Genomic DNA, 15,043 nt, shown 5'->3' with positions numbered 1-15,043 from the left:
TAAAAAACAAATGCTAACTCCTTACTCTGAAAGCTGGCAATTAAAGGAGAATAAATTGAATATTCATCCCACCTTTCCCATACATCTATTTCAGGGTAACTAAATAAATACGGTTGATAAGGGAGGCTGTTTTTAAAATTCCAGTTAAAAAATATGGAGGAATGACAAAACCCTCATTCTGCAACCGCCAGGGAAACAATTGGTTCACACAAAGATCACCAATGGATGAGCCATTAACTACTGTGGAGAGATCAGGCTATTACTACCTAAAAGTGCTGATCAATGTTAGCATTACTGAGTAGTGGTCCCACTTAAATAGTATATATATAGGATCACCTATGAACTACGTGGCAAATCTAAACCTGTTCAAGCCTTTAGAGCTGATGCCCAGTGAACATGAAATAGAAAAACAAGTTAGATGACATCATGAGGAAGGAGGCAAATCCAGAATATGGGATATTCTTTGGGGTCCCTGAACCTGGTTTTCACAGTAGCTCAATGGCATAAGAACAATTAAAAGGTTAAAAGTGACATAAGAGACTTAACAACCAAATGTAATGTGTATACCTTGTTTAGATCTTGATTTGAATAAAACTGTGAAATGATATTTTTAAACAATTGGAAAATTTGAATATGGACTAAATAACAGATGATTTTACCAAGGAATTATTTTTAGTTTTGTCAGTTATATTAATAACATTCTCATTGTATAAAAAATGTCCCTTGTTAAAGAAACACACACAAAATAAGGAAAGGTGAAATAAAATGTGTCTTATTATTTGACATTTGTTTTAAAAATATCTTCAAAAGAAAAGAAAAAGAAAAAAAGATCAGTAAAGAAAATATAGGCCGGGCGTGGTGGCTCACGCCTATAATCCCGGCACTTTGGGAGGCCGAGGCGGGTGGATAATGAGGTCAGGAGATCGAGACCATCCTGACTAACACGGTGAAACCCTATCTCTACTAAAAAAAATACAAAAAATTAGCCGGGCGTGGTGGCGGGTGCCTGCAGTCCCAGCTACTCGGGAGGCTGAGGCAGGAGAATGGCGTGAACCCGGGAGGCGGAGTTTGTAGTGAGCCGAGATCGTGCCACTGCACTCCAGCCTGGGGGGACAGAGCAAGACTCTGTCTCAAAAAAAAAAAGAAAAGAAAAAAAAGAAAATGTAATAAAATCTAGATAATCACTGAATCTGACAAACAGTTTTATGGAAGTCTATTATATTTTTATTACTTGTGTGCATATTTAAAGTTTTTTATACTAATGTTTTAATCTAGCAAAATCAGTAGTCTTCCCAGCACTATCCAATAGAATTCAATTACAAGTAAATCAAATTAAACTTAAATTATACACATATAATTTTCTAATAGTCACATTTTAAACAGTAAAAATAAATCGGTGAAATTAATTTTTCTTTTCTTTAAGAGACAAGACAGGCATGGTGGCTCACGCCTGTAATCCCAGTACTTTGGGAGGCCGAGGTAGATGGATCACTTGAGGTCGGGAGTTTGAGAGCAGCCTGGCCAACATGGTGAAACCCTGTCTCTACTAAAAATACAAAAATCAGTGGGGTGTGGTGGCATGCGCCTGTAATCCCAGCTACTTGGGAGTCTGAGGCACGAGAATCACTTGAACAGGGGAGGCAGAAGTTGCAGTGAGCTGAGATCACATCAGCCTGGGTGACGAAGCAGGACTTTGTCTCAATAAAACAAAAAAAAAGGAGCCAGGGTCCTTGGCTCGTGCCTATAATCTCAGCACTTTGGTTTGGGAGGCCAAGGTGGTTGGATCGCTTGAGCTCAGGGGTTTGAAACCAGCCTGGGGAACATGGTGAAGCCCTAACTCTACAAAAAATACAAAAAATAGCTGGGTGCAGTGGTGTGTGCCTATAATCCCAGCTATTTGGGAGGCTGAGGCAGGAGAATCACTTGAGCCCAAGAGGTAGAGGTTGCAGTGAGCTGGGATTGTGCCACTGCACTCCAGCCTGAGTGATGGGAATAAAATCCTGTTTCAAAAAAAAAAAAAAAAGGGACAAGGTCTTCCTCTGTTGCCTAGTCTGTGCAGTGGCATGAGCATAGCTCACTGCAGCCTCAAATTCCTGAGTTCAAGAGATCCCAGCACCTCAGCCTCCCAAGTAGGTGGGACTACAAGTGCAAGCACCTGCACCTGGCTAAAATTAATTTAATACTGCATTTTATTTAACCCAATATATGAAAACATTTTCATGTCAGCCTGTAATTAATACAAAAATTATGAATATTTCACACTCTTTTTTCAGACTGCCTTCAAAACCTAGCATGTCTCAACTCAGACTTCACTAGCATATTTCAACTGCTAAATAGCCACATGTGGCTAGTGCCTACATTGGTCAGTACATGAATACCATTTGGACTGGCCTCTTGGGCTGTTTTTTTTTTGGAGACAGAGTCTCACTCTTGTTGCCCAGGCTGCAGTGCAGTGGCACGATCTCGGCTCACAGCAACATCCGCCTCCCGGGTTCAAGTGATTCTCCTGCCTCAGTCTCCCAAGTAGCTGGGATTACAGGCACCCACCACCACACCCGGCTAATTTTTGTATTTTTAGTAGACGGGGGGTTTCACCATGTTGGCCAGGCTAGTCTCAAACTCCTGACCTCATGATTCGCCTGCCTCGTGATCCACCTGCCTCGGCCTCCCAAAGTGCTGGGATTACAGGCGTGAGCCACCACACCCGGCCGGGCTTGATTCTTAAATGGCCCTCTGTTCAGCTACTGATTCAGGAGATTCCTAGTTACTGAGCCCTCTAGAAAGTTAAGTGAGTCCTGTGTTTGTTTTGAGTAAAAATAAGTGTAAGATACTGATGAACCACTTAAAAAGAAGACAGCTGAGACTTCATCAAGCCTACAAAACAGATGGTACATCTGTCTTTGAGCCTGCTGATGGTGACTATATTTGTGTGTATTTCAAAATATACACACGCACACTCACACACACACAACAAAAACAAAAAGGATGAACGGGTCAAAAAATACAGAAAGAGATAGAAACAAAAAGAAAAAAAAATGTCACAGAAAAGACAAAGAAAGAAAACCATGAATCGGAGCGGAAGCAGAGAGGACACCAGAATACACCACCCTACATCAGCATAACTAAAAGAAAGGAATCCACATAAACCAATAAAACAATCACAGACAATAGCGTGGAGGTCCAGGAGTAGACTTTGTTTCATGATCTCTCTCTAGGACAATGTTAAAGACAAGGTGTGCTGTGCAAGAAACCAGGCAGTTCTGAGCCACTGCGATGACTGACAAGCAAACCTTTACAGAAAAACAGTTGGGCTTCCCAGATGACTTCCAACCTGTGCCAGGTAGCCCCGATTGCCCACCCTTGGCTCCCAGACAGGGCATACATACCTGGCCTTGTGAACTCTCAGCTTCTCCCTCTTGAGCTGCTCATACAACACAGGTATCCTCATTGCTGTCCGAAGCTGCTGACGGCTTAGGTGGCAAAGAAACCTCCGCCTGGGACGGTTCTTGTCATTTCTAGTTAGTATCCGCCTCATCAGTGTTATATTCGAAGGAAAGGGCAATGCTGTATGATGACAGGTAAATTTCTGAGTTAGGCAGCTTCTATTCCCTCATCTTTTCCTACCAGTCATGTGACCTGAGCCCCAACCCTTGGGACTGGCAAGTGTCTGACCTCTGCCCCCCACCCCGACACACCCTGAGACTGCAAGGCAAGAGGCTGAAAATATTGGTGCTGCTGCTTCATTTATTGTCAGATATGGGAGGCAAACGGGAGTTGGAAGAAGGTGGAGAATACCTTGATTTCTGAGTTGAGCCTCAAGAGCATCAATGGAATCATGGGCATTAAGAAATCTGAATGGAAACTGCCGACTGTGGATCACCGACTTCTAGAAAGCAAGGGAGGGAGGGGTCATGAGCACAGGAGCCGGGAGTATGGGGGGCTTCAAGGGTCTTCTCTATTAGCTTTGTGGGAAGGTACAGAAGGACAAAATGAACTTAGACAAGAGATACAGAAAAGGGGTAATAAGAAGAAAGAAAGAAGTCATCATTTTAGGATGTGAGAAAAGGTAACGAAAGAGGAGAAAGTAAAAGAAGGAGCCCTGTTTCTTTTAAGACTCCCTCTGGGCAGGGTGTGGTGGCTCACGCCTGTAATCCCAGCACTTTGGGAGCCTGAGGCAGGTGGACTGCCTGGGCTCAAGAGTTCGAGACCAACCTTGCCAACATGGTAAAACCCCATCTCTATAAATAAAAAACAAAGACTCCTTCTGAAATCAGTTACATCACAGAAGTGTCTCTTCCTGGTAAGTCACTGAGCTCAGAAAATTTAAATGAAAGTTCTTATACTCTACTATACCTTCTCAAAGGATTTACTGAACCCCCAAACTTATCTCCCTCAACCTATCTGTATTTCCAGACCTACTTACAGCCCACATGGAAATAGCTTGGTGGCCGTACCTGCCTCTGCCACCTGAAAAAGCCTGGCCTCCAAAGCAGCAGTGGCCTCTCCACATGCACATCTAGTTGCTGGGCCCCATGGCTGCCAGCCCCTCACACATACCGCATGCTGGAGTCTCTGGGGAATGAGCTCATGGTGGCGGGCACTGATTCCAACCCGCAGCAGGTTGCACAGGTTCCGAAGCATGGCCATGAAGGGAAGCTTCCCATTTTCTGTGGAATGTGGGGCATAGAGTGAGAAAAACAAATGAGGAGGCCAGGCACAGTGGCAGTCACCTATAATCTCAGCTACCAAGGAGGCTGAGACACAAGGATCACTTGAGCCCAGGACCCTGGAATTGGAGTCCAGCCTGGGCAACATAGCAAGACTGTCTCAAAAAAAAAAGCAAATGAGGGATGATTAGAGAGAGGTCAGAGACCAGAGCAAGAAGTTCAGAAACCAGCCATGTAGAAAAGTCCAAGATAGAGGAAGTGAGGAATTCACATACAATCCACCCTATTCAAAATGTTTTAAAGGCTTGGAAAGATTAAAAACAGGATTGGCCTGAAGTTTGGAACAAAATTTATGCAACACTGTTTATGGGATGGCTGTTTCAATAAACAACTTATGTTACCACTTAATCTGTTGGCTCTAGCCCTAAGATTGGGTTCAACTGGCAAAATGTATTATCTAGTCTAGAGCAAAGGTTTCTAAACTTTTTAGATGTCCAAATGATAAATTTCATAGTATAAGTTGACTTATGAAGTACATACTAACATAATGTAGTACATTCATTAGTTAATATTTCAAGGCACAATATCTATATAAAAGAAGGTTCACCATTTATGAAACCCCGTCTCCACAAAAATACAAAAATTAGCCAGGCGTGGTGTCGGGTGCCTCTAATCCCAGCCACTCGGAAGGCTGAGTAAGGAGAATCGCTTGAAAGCAAAAGGCAAAGGTTGCAGTGAACCAAGATCATGCCACTGCACTCCAGCCCGGGTGACAAAGCAAGATTCTGTCTCAAAAAAAAAAAAAAAAGTTCACCATTTATAATGATGAATGTATGTAAATCCATATTCAAAATAGTCTTCATAATTTGTAAGCTTCTTACCCAATTTCTTATATTTGATTAGTCATTACTTTTTTTGCTTAAATATAGGTGAAAAAGATTTGCGCTGGAGATAGAATTTCACCTCTGACCTCTGTCACTTTCTTATTGTTCCCTTGTCCCTGTGTTATTAATATTATCTTCAAGCCATAGTTTCTTTTTTTTTTTTTGAGACGGAGTCTCACTCTGTCGCCCAGGCTAGAGTGTGGTGGTGCGATCTCAGCTCACTGCAACCTCTACCTCCTGGATTCAAGCAATTCTCCTGCCTCAGCCTCCAAGTAGCTGGGATTACAGATGCTCACCACCATGCCCGGCTAATTTTTGTATTTTTAGTAGAGACGGGGTTTCACCATGTTGGCCAGGCTGGTCTCGAACTCCCGATCTCCAGTGATCTGCCCGCCTCGGCCTCCCAAAGTGCTGGGATTACAGGTGTGAGCCACCATGCCCAGCCCATAGTTTCTTAATAATAATATTTTTAAGGTTTATATCAATTTTAGGGCGGGCGCAGTGGCTCACGCCTGTAATCCCAACACTTTGGGAGGCCAAGGCAGGCAGATCATGAGGTCAGGAGATCAAGACAATCCTGGCTAACACGGTGAAACCCCGTCTCTACTAAAAATACAAAAATTGGCCGGGCGTGGTGGCGGGCACCTGTAATCTCAGCTACTCAGGAGGCTGAGGCAGGAGAATCACTTGAACCTGGGAGGCGGAGGTTGCAGTGAGCCGAGGTCACGCCATTGCACTCCAGCCTGGGTATCAAAGTGAGACTCCGCCCAAAAAAAAAAAAAAGGTTTATATCAATTTTAGAGGGTTAATTCGGTTAATACTGAATAATATAATTCCAATTCCATCTACAATTGAAAGATAAATTGCTATAAGTCAAATTATGTAGAAACCAAAATTAAAAAAAAAAAAGAGTGAAGGGGTGCCATTAATGCCCTCAGATTGTGGATGCTCAGAAAACCTCAACTATTACACATAACAAATAACACTGTATCATATGGATTGAGTGACTATGTGGGTTCAATCTGCATGGTAAATATTGGAAAAATTCTTTTCTTTTAGATAAAAGTAAACATAAATAGGAGGTGTGATTTTCTTTTCCTGGACAGAGGTGCATTCGAACCACTTTAGAGGCCAGGCCTGTCAGTCCCTCACCATGCCTTGTGCACCAGCCCACACCATCAGCAGCTTCATCAGGTAAATGGTGCTCCCTTTGTAAAGGGGATGTAAGTCTCATTTGAATTATAGCTGGAAGCTTTCAGCCCTCTGGAAGTCTTGGGTCATAATTTTTTTTTATTTTTTATTTTTGAGATGGAGTCTGTCTCTGTCACCCAGTGGCACAATCTTGGCTCACTGCAGCCTCCACTTCCCAGGCTCAAGCAATCCTCCTGCCTCAACCTCCCAAGCAGCTGGGACCACAGACATCAACCACCATGCCCAGCTAATTTTTGTATTTTTGGTAGAGACGGGGTTTCATCATGTTGCTCTGGCTGGTCTCAAACTCCTGAGCTCAAGTGATTTGCCCACCCCAGCCTCCCAAAGCGCTGGGATTACAGGCGTGAGCCACGGTGCCTGGCCTCCAGTCATAATTCTGATTCACAAACTGTACGGAACAATTAGGTTGTATATGTACTGTAAATGAACTAGTGCATCCATTGTTGACTCAAGTTTTTTCAACTGTTACTATGTATAAAAGGTTTTCTAGATCATTTTTGATAAGAAATTAAGTCCAACATCATACTGGTGATATTAGAAAATAAACTGGACATTTATCCTTCAGATTGCAAAATTCACTAATTTCATTCCAAAAAAATGTTAACGAGTTATTAATGAGATCTGTGGCCTCCAAAAAGGGTTCTGTATACCCAATTACATTTTATCTTATATTTTATACTTATATCTTTTTTATATTTCCTTTTATTTATTTATATTTATTTTTGGCTGGGCATAGTGGCTTACATCTGTAATCCAAGCAATTAGAGACCGGCCTTGGCAACAAAGTGAGGCCCTGTTTCTAAAAAAAAAAAAGGTACATATACATATATTCTCGTATATCCTAAAAATTGTTTTTGTAGTATATGATTAAAAAAAAGAAACTCTAGCCACCATGGGATTAGACTATGGGCATTTGCCTCAACCAGGATAAATGACATTAAAAGAATAAATTTACATGTCCTTACAATTTCAGGGACAATGGTTCTCAACCAGAGGGAGGAAGTGGAGATGGGTGCATATCGAATTATCTTCATATGGCCAGGCGTCACGCCTACAATCCCAGCACTTTGGGAGGCTGAGGCGGGTGGATTACTGGAGGTCAGGACTTCAAGACCAGCCAACATGGTGAAACCCATCTCTACTAAAAACACAAAATTAGCTGGGCATGGTGGCGTGCACCTGTAATCCCAGCTACTCGGGAGACTGAGGCAGGAGGCAGAAGTTGCAGTCAGCCAAGATTGCGCTGTTGCATTCTAGCCTGGGCAAAAAGAGCAAAACTCTGTCTCAAAAAAAAAAAAAGAATTATCTACATATACTGGCTTCTATCCAGGCCCCTTTATTCTACTCCACCCCAAGTGGTTTCAACTATCAGGGAAGAGGCTGTCAATTGGAGGCAGGTGTGTGTGTGTATGTGTGTTTGTGTGTGGGGGTGTGTGTGTGGGTGCAGTGGCTCACGACTATAGTTCCAGCACTTTGGGAGGCCAAGGTAGGAGAATTGCTTGAGGCCATGAGTTTGAGACCGGCCTGGGCAACATTAGAAAGACCTTGTCTCTAAAATTAAAAAAAAAAGAAGTAAAAATTTTATAAAGTAAAAAATGAAAGAAAGAGCCTGCTATAGTTAAAAGTAGACCAAAAAAAAAAAAAAAAAAAAAAAAACCAGAGAGAGAGAAAATTGAAGATAACTTGGTCCTCCCCTATTTGAATTCTGTTTTTCTGTATCAGTGTGGGCAAATTACCTAAAACTTCCATGTCCTAAATACAACATGAGGTTCTGTACAGATTCCAATATGCCATGTGCCAGTCCTACCTTTTTTGGAATGAGTTACAGAGATATTGATACAAGCACAATGAGAGAGAAGGTACTTTTGTCATATGTTGATAAAATCTTGTGCATCACCTAACTACATCTGGTATAATGATCTATGATGCCAACATTACTCAAAGCAGGTACCACTGTTTACTTTGGTGTAGTCAATGGCAGACCTTATAAATCAAATCATTTTCAGTAATACAACTACCAGGCAAAATAATAACTTCATCATTCCACAGAGACCTTCTACTGAGGATCTAAAATGTGGAGGCATAAATGGGGAAGAGAAGGAGGGAATGTGATGGTCAAGGTCACTCTACCAATGAGTTCTTCCCAGACCGACGCTTTGTTCCCCCGTAGGCTCAGCTCCCGCTCCCAGGTCTCTGGCCTAGACAGCTTCATCCTCTTCCCAGCTCTGCTAGAATCCCAAGGCCCAGGAAGGCGACTTCGAGAAAAGAGCTGTAGGTTGGAGGGGTATCTGAGGATAGGGAAGAAAGAGGTCTATCATTTCAGAGTCAGCAAGAAAATAACTCAGAAAAGGAAAGGTGAGTCATGTTTACAGGGCATGTCTGCCCAAATAGGCCTGAAAATAACTCGGAGAAGGAAAGGTGAGTCATGTTTACAGGTGAGTCAGAAAAGGAAAGTCAGCAATTGGAAAGTCAGTCATGTCTACGGGGCATGTCTGCCTAAAGTCATGTTGCTGGGTTTGAGAACTACTGGGATGGGGGCCATGGGTGTTGGAGAGTTAAGGAATTACTTAGATGGAATGCATGCTCAGGGTGGAGCTCCTCACCTGTAACCCAGCAGGGCTTGAACGTGCTGGGCAGGCTCGTGGATGTGCAGTCGCTGAACCAGCTTCTTCAGGGTGAACCTTGGAGGATTCTTTTTCTCTGACACTGTATCACGGGCCTTCTCAAACTGTGGAAACATCCCCAAGTCCCACAGGGGTCCTTTCATCCATGACCATGGGAACTTTCTTCAATAAAGCAGATTCTAAGACCATCCTATCCCTACGTGGTAATTTCTTTCTTCAAAATAGATTTGGCCAAGGAGTAGGAATAGAGGGTACAAATCTCTGGCAACAAGAGCTCCCATGGTGAGCAGCACAGCTCTTTGGGGTCACCGTTTCATTCACACAAGCAGTTAACATGGGTTGACTGGCTTGTGAGAAACAAGGTGGGGATAGAATGAACACAGGACAGCTTTGTTTGTAGAGGAGGGGAAAGGGAAAATCAGCTCCGATTTAAATCACTAAGACTCTTAATAGATAAATAGAGAAACGAGCACAATGCTGGCTACGAGGAGTTTAAAAACTAAACGTAGGCCGGGCACGGTGGCTCACGCCTGTAATCCTAACACTTTGGGAGGCCAAGGCAGGTGGATCATTTGAATCCCAGCTACTTGGGAGGGAGGAGTAGGAGGTCAGGAGTTTGAGACCAGTCTGACCAACATGGTGAAACCCCGCCTCTACTAAAACTACAAAAAAATTAGCTGGGCGTGGTGGCGCATGTCTGTACTCCCAGCTACTCGGGAGGCTGAGGCAGGAGAATTGCTTGAACCCAGGAGGTAGGGATTGCAGTAAGCCAAGACAGCACCACTGCACTCCAGCCTGGGCTACAGAGCAAGACTTCGTCTCAAAAAGAAATAAATAAATAAAAACTAAAAGTAGGTAACTTTCAGAATCTTCTATGGTAGAAGAACTAAATTTAGGATATATTAATAGGATGAAGAGAAAAGACGAGTTGACCAACTGAGAATGTGTTTTCTCTTATAACGCTAATATATATTTTCCTAATCATCTGTTTTAATAATGATGATGGTAGTGATACCTAACACTTATTCACTTCCAGAAATTGTTAGAAATACTTTAAATATAGTAACTTATTTAATCTTTATGACAATCTAACAATGTAGGTTCTGCTTTATTCCCGTTTAATACATGAGAAAACTGAGGCAAGAGGGGTTAAATCATTTGACCAATGTCTCATAGCCAGTAAGGGGTGGATGGGAGATTCAAACCCGGGTGATGTGAATCCAGATTCTATGCTCTTAACTGCTAAGTACAATACCTTATTTGTCCAAAAGTAAAAAGATTTTGTTTGGTTTGTTTTTAAAACTTCCTGTGAAAGGTAAATATTTCATAATGTTTTTAACTCACTTATCCAACTTTACTGACATGTCACCTGGCAGTAAAATACAATACCAGCTGGGTGTGGTGGCTCACATCTGTAATCCCAGCACTTTGGGAGGTCAAGGCGGGTGGATCACGAGGTCAGGAGTTCGAGACCAGCCTGGCCAACATGGTGAAACCCCATCTCTACTAATAATACAAAAATTAGCCGGGCATGGTGGCACACGCCTGTAGTCCCAGTTACTCAGGAGGCTGAGGCAGGAGAATCGCTTGAGCCTGGGAGGTGGAGGTTGTAGTGAGTCAAGACCGCACCACTGCAGCACTCCAGCCTGGGCCACAGTGCATGACTTTGTCTCAAAAAAAAAAAAAAAAAAAAAAAATACAATACCAAGGAGAGCGAAGTGAAAAAAAATAAAACCACATGCCTTTCCCAGTGCTCTCAGACCCTTACCCACAATCACAGCCAAGAATCCCCAGGAAGAAAGTATTTTTAACCCTAATAGAATTTTGTTCCTAAATATTAGTCTAGAAAAGATTGTACATGCACATATACAACCCCAGAAGAAGGGACTCACCTTTCTCTGCTCATCTCTAAGAAACACTATGTACCTTGGAAAAGGTCTGCGAGAAAATGGAGGCTCCATCCTCTGTAGGGACAGGAGAAGCAGTTTAAAAAAGGGAAATGGAGGCTGTCCTTGAAGAGACTCAGTCAATACCCCTGAAGGTGCATCTCTACCAAAAAGGAAGTCAACTAGAAAAGAAGCCTGCCCTGCACCATATGCCCCCAAGCTCTACCCAGCTCCCCTGCATTTCTCTGACTCCCTTTGCTCCTGGTGTGGGACTCCCCAGCATCAGCATGCTCCCTCATCCTGCCCTTCCTGGAGAAAAGCGGCGTGGGTCGAGGGCTGGGGCAGTGACTGACTGGAGAGCAGGGTGGCCGGCGGGGGCGTCTCTTGGCCCGGTGCTTCCGAGGGTTGTACTTAGCCAGCTGGTACTCGTCAAACTGAGCAAATTTGTCCGTCATGGCAGTACGGAGACAGGCGGGCAGGGGCACCAGCTTATTCTTATCTCCCTCAGCCAGGCTCTGTCAAAGAGAGAGGAGACCACTAGAAGCAAGACCCAAACCAATCCTCCAAAACAAAACGAGGCCACTCATGGAGATACATGAGAGCACAGAATAGCGAGCAAGTTCCCAGCCCTAGCCCCAAAATCACAATTTCTGTGGTACTGATTTTCATTTCTTCATTAGAAACATGAGGTCCTGGCTGGGCAGGGTGGCTCACCTTTACGCCTGTAATCCCAGCACTTAGGAAGGCCAAGGCCAGAGGATCACCTGAGGTCAAGAGTTCAAGACCAGCCTGGCCATCATGGTGAAACCCCATCTCTGCTAACAATACAAAAATTAGCCAGGCGTGGTGGTGTACGCCTGTAATCCCAGCTACTCGGGAGGCTGAGGAAGGAGAATCGCTTGAACCTGGGAGGCGGAGGTTGCAGTGAGCCGAGATCACGCCATTGTACTCCAGCCTGGGCGACAAGAGTGAAACTCCGTCGCCAAAAAAAAAAAAAAAAAAAAAAAGCATGAGGTCCGGAATAAGACCATTTTTTTTTTTCTCAAACTTTGGTCCACCAGCCCTTCTCGATCACATTCTCCATGTTGGGCAACCCAGCCTAGTGGAGGGAGAAGCTGTCCTGTCTGGGCACCAATGCTGAGGAAAGCTGAGGGGAAGCCAAACTGCCTGAGAATTTTCTCCAAGGATGCAGTGAGCATAAGAGAAGGAATGAAGTGAAGGCCCACGCTCAGGGAAATGAGTTCCATACCTGGTAAAGCTCAGCCACCTGGATCCAGTCAGAAGGCAGCTGGACAATGGCACAGAAATATCGTCGCAGGTGGGGGCGACACGCCGGCAAGAAGGCAGCAATGGCCAAGATTTTATTGGCCACATTCCGGACGTTCAGCTGCTGCCTGGCATACAAAGATGCCTAGGACACAGGGTGAGAGGACTAGAATCTCAGTCACTCCTCCCGTAGCTTTCTGCCCTGAACTCACTTGCTGATTGAGTGTGCCTGTATAAAACCTTTCCTGAGCCCTCCACATTGTCCACAAAATACGAAGGCCACCTGACTTGGCATTCTAAGTCCTCCATACTCTATCCCTTACCCACCTTTCCAGCATATCTTCTTCTGAGTCTACTGACTGCCTTGTAAGTCAACCAGGCCTTTTCCTTCTTTGGAAGACCTCCTGCATCAATAGCTATCAAAAATTTACTCAGGGTTCAAATCATTTATTAAACCCGCCATTCTCCAAAGCATCATAGAAGCTATTTCCCACCACGCTCTTCTCTGCTTCAGAAATGTTCACTGTCTAATATTCCAGCTGTATTTGTATGATATTTGGAAAAGTATTTTGCTTCCCTAACAATACTATAAGCTCCTTGACAGAATGGGTACTTACTAAACAAACCAAGCCTAGTATACTCTTTCCCCCACTCTTCACTGGACCACAGGGACTAGGCCTCAGACTCACCCAGAAATTCTTCCTAAGAGAAGCTCCTCCCACCCCCAACATGAGGCTAGTCACCACCCTGCCACACACCATAACCACACCCCCGTCTACCAGCTTCACGCCCCCATCCCTTCCTTCACACCTCAATACCTTAAGGATAAACTCAGGCTCCAGGAGGGCAAGTTCACGACAGATTTCAAAAATGGCAGCCAGGGTGGGGTCAGATGCATCGTTCGTGTTTACTTCTGAGACCAGAGTAGAGCACAGCAAGCTCAGTAGAGCCATCTGGGAATTGAGAAAGAGGGAAGATATGAGAAGAGAGGTAACAAGGACCAACTGAACATCCATGCAGACTAACTTACAAAGTCAAAGACAGAGAGAATGGACTCGAGATGTGGAGTCCAATTGAGAACTCACACAAGGGGATTAGCGCCAGGCATGGTGGCTCACATCTGTAATCCCGGCACTCTGGGAGACTGAGGCGGGCAGACCACCTGAGGTCAGGAGTTCAAGAGCAGCCTGGCCAACAGGGCGAAGTCCCGTCTCTACTGAAGATACAAAAATTAGCCAGGCATGGCAGTGCATGCCTGTAATTCCAGCTACTCAGGAAGCTGAGGCAGGAGAATAACGAACTCCAGAGGCAGAGGTTGCAATGAGCTGGGATTATGCCATTGCACTCCAACCTAGGCGACAGAGTGAGACTCCATCTCAAAAAAAAAAAAAAAAAAAGAAAAAGAAAAGAAAGAAAAGAGAGAAAGGAAAGAAAAAAAGAAAAGGAAAATAAAAGAAAAAAGAAAAGGGGATTAGGAAGTGAGAAATAAGAGCCAGGTTGTATCCCTATCTTCCCCTTCCAACTGGGGAGGGGACCTGGTTCAAGTACTCCACCGCCAACCTCCCCTCCACACCATTAACCTTTCCCCAACTCTTGAACTTTTACCTTCTTTTCCTGAAGGACATGGTCAGCAGGCTCTGGATGAGATTCAGAGTCTCCAGAGGTGAGCTTCACGGCCAGATCCTCCACCTCCTCCTCCTCTCCCAAGCTCAGACTATAAGAAGGCATTTGGGTCTCTGCCCTTTTCTTCTCTTCTGAATCAAACCAATGACCCTGGGGATAGTAGTGGCAGTTATGAATCACAGCATGTATCCACAGCTCCTCAAACCCAGATGAGTCTGAAGGCAGCACCAGACCATGGGAAAAGTCTACATCTTCATTAATAGCACCTCTAATCTCCTCTCCCTTCACACACCAGCACTGATGTGTCCTGTCTGACTTACTGCTCTCACACACCACCTTGCTCTACTCAACCTTCGGAGCCTTCACCCACATGCTTCACGATCTGCCCCTGCTTTCATCTCTTCATTGATGTCACAACCTGGGAGCATGGGGCTCTTCACACACCTTTTAGGATATTAGTAAGATGTTTTGGGGGTCAGAAGAAAAAGGGCAAAGCCTCATATTAATCCCCCAGCAGCCATGGGCTGCTTAACCTCTCTGAACCTCAGCTTTCTCTCATTCACTACCACGTATCTAATAGGACCACTGGGAAATTAAATGGAGTGATATATGTATGTATGACTCTTTGCAAAACGCAAAGCCCTAAATCAGTGTAAGACGGCAGCAGTTGTAATCCTGATAACAACCCTGTGAAGTAGATTTTCATTAAATTCATTTTAAAGGTGAGGAAATTAAAGCTCTAAAGGGTTAAGAGGTTGCCCAAGGTTGCATAGTTTGTAATTGGCAGAGACAGAAGAGGGTTCAGATTAGCCTTGTCCCTCAACCCGAAACACAAGTATATACAGAAACAATGTGTGTCTGTCTAGTGATTCTGAACTGTA

At 44.1% G+C, this 15,043-nt stretch overlaps 1 protein-coding gene across 7 annotated transcripts in view; it reads right to left on the bottom strand.

The window, feature by feature from the left end:
- Positions 1 to 15,043, bottom strand: part of TEP1 (telomerase associated protein 1) — a 67,080-nt gene that overhangs the window by 26,783 nt on the left and 25,254 nt on the right. For 6 of the 7 annotated variants that reach the window (XR_008659535.2, XM_055289517.2, XM_055289521.2 and 3 more), the window contains exons 3-12: positions 14,145 to 14,312; positions 13,358 to 13,492; positions 12,523 to 12,684; positions 11,627 to 11,788; positions 11,280 to 11,351; positions 9,367 to 9,491; positions 8,894 to 9,051; positions 4,558 to 4,667; positions 3,796 to 3,886; positions 3,387 to 3,564 (exon numbers count right to left, since the gene is read on the bottom strand). Coding sequence is in view for 6 of the 7 variants with exons in the window: in XM_055289517.2 (XP_055145492.1) it covers positions 3,387 to 3,564; positions 3,796 to 3,886; positions 4,558 to 4,667; positions 8,894 to 9,051; positions 9,367 to 9,491; positions 11,280 to 11,351; positions 11,627 to 11,788; positions 12,523 to 12,684; positions 13,358 to 13,492; positions 14,145 to 14,312 (1,361 nt within the window). In the remaining variant the exon portion in view is untranslated. Of the gene's footprint in view, positions 1 to 3,386; positions 3,565 to 3,795; positions 3,887 to 4,557; positions 4,668 to 8,893; positions 9,052 to 9,366; positions 9,492 to 10,592; positions 10,939 to 11,279; positions 11,352 to 11,626; positions 11,789 to 12,522; positions 12,685 to 13,357; positions 13,493 to 14,144; positions 14,313 to 15,043 lie in introns of those variants that run through there. The other variant, XM_063644641.1, reaches the window with a different exon arrangement.

The sequence above is a fragment of the Symphalangus syndactylus genome, chromosome 8 (genome assembly GCF_028878055.3).
Source record: "Symphalangus syndactylus isolate Jambi chromosome 8, NHGRI_mSymSyn1-v2.1_pri, whole genome shotgun sequence".
Classification (NCBI taxonomy): Eukaryota; Metazoa; Chordata; class Mammalia; order Primates; family Hylobatidae; genus Symphalangus; species Symphalangus syndactylus.
The sequence above is the reverse complement of the archived record's forward strand: the minus strand, read 5'-3'. Positions and strand labels throughout refer to the sequence as shown.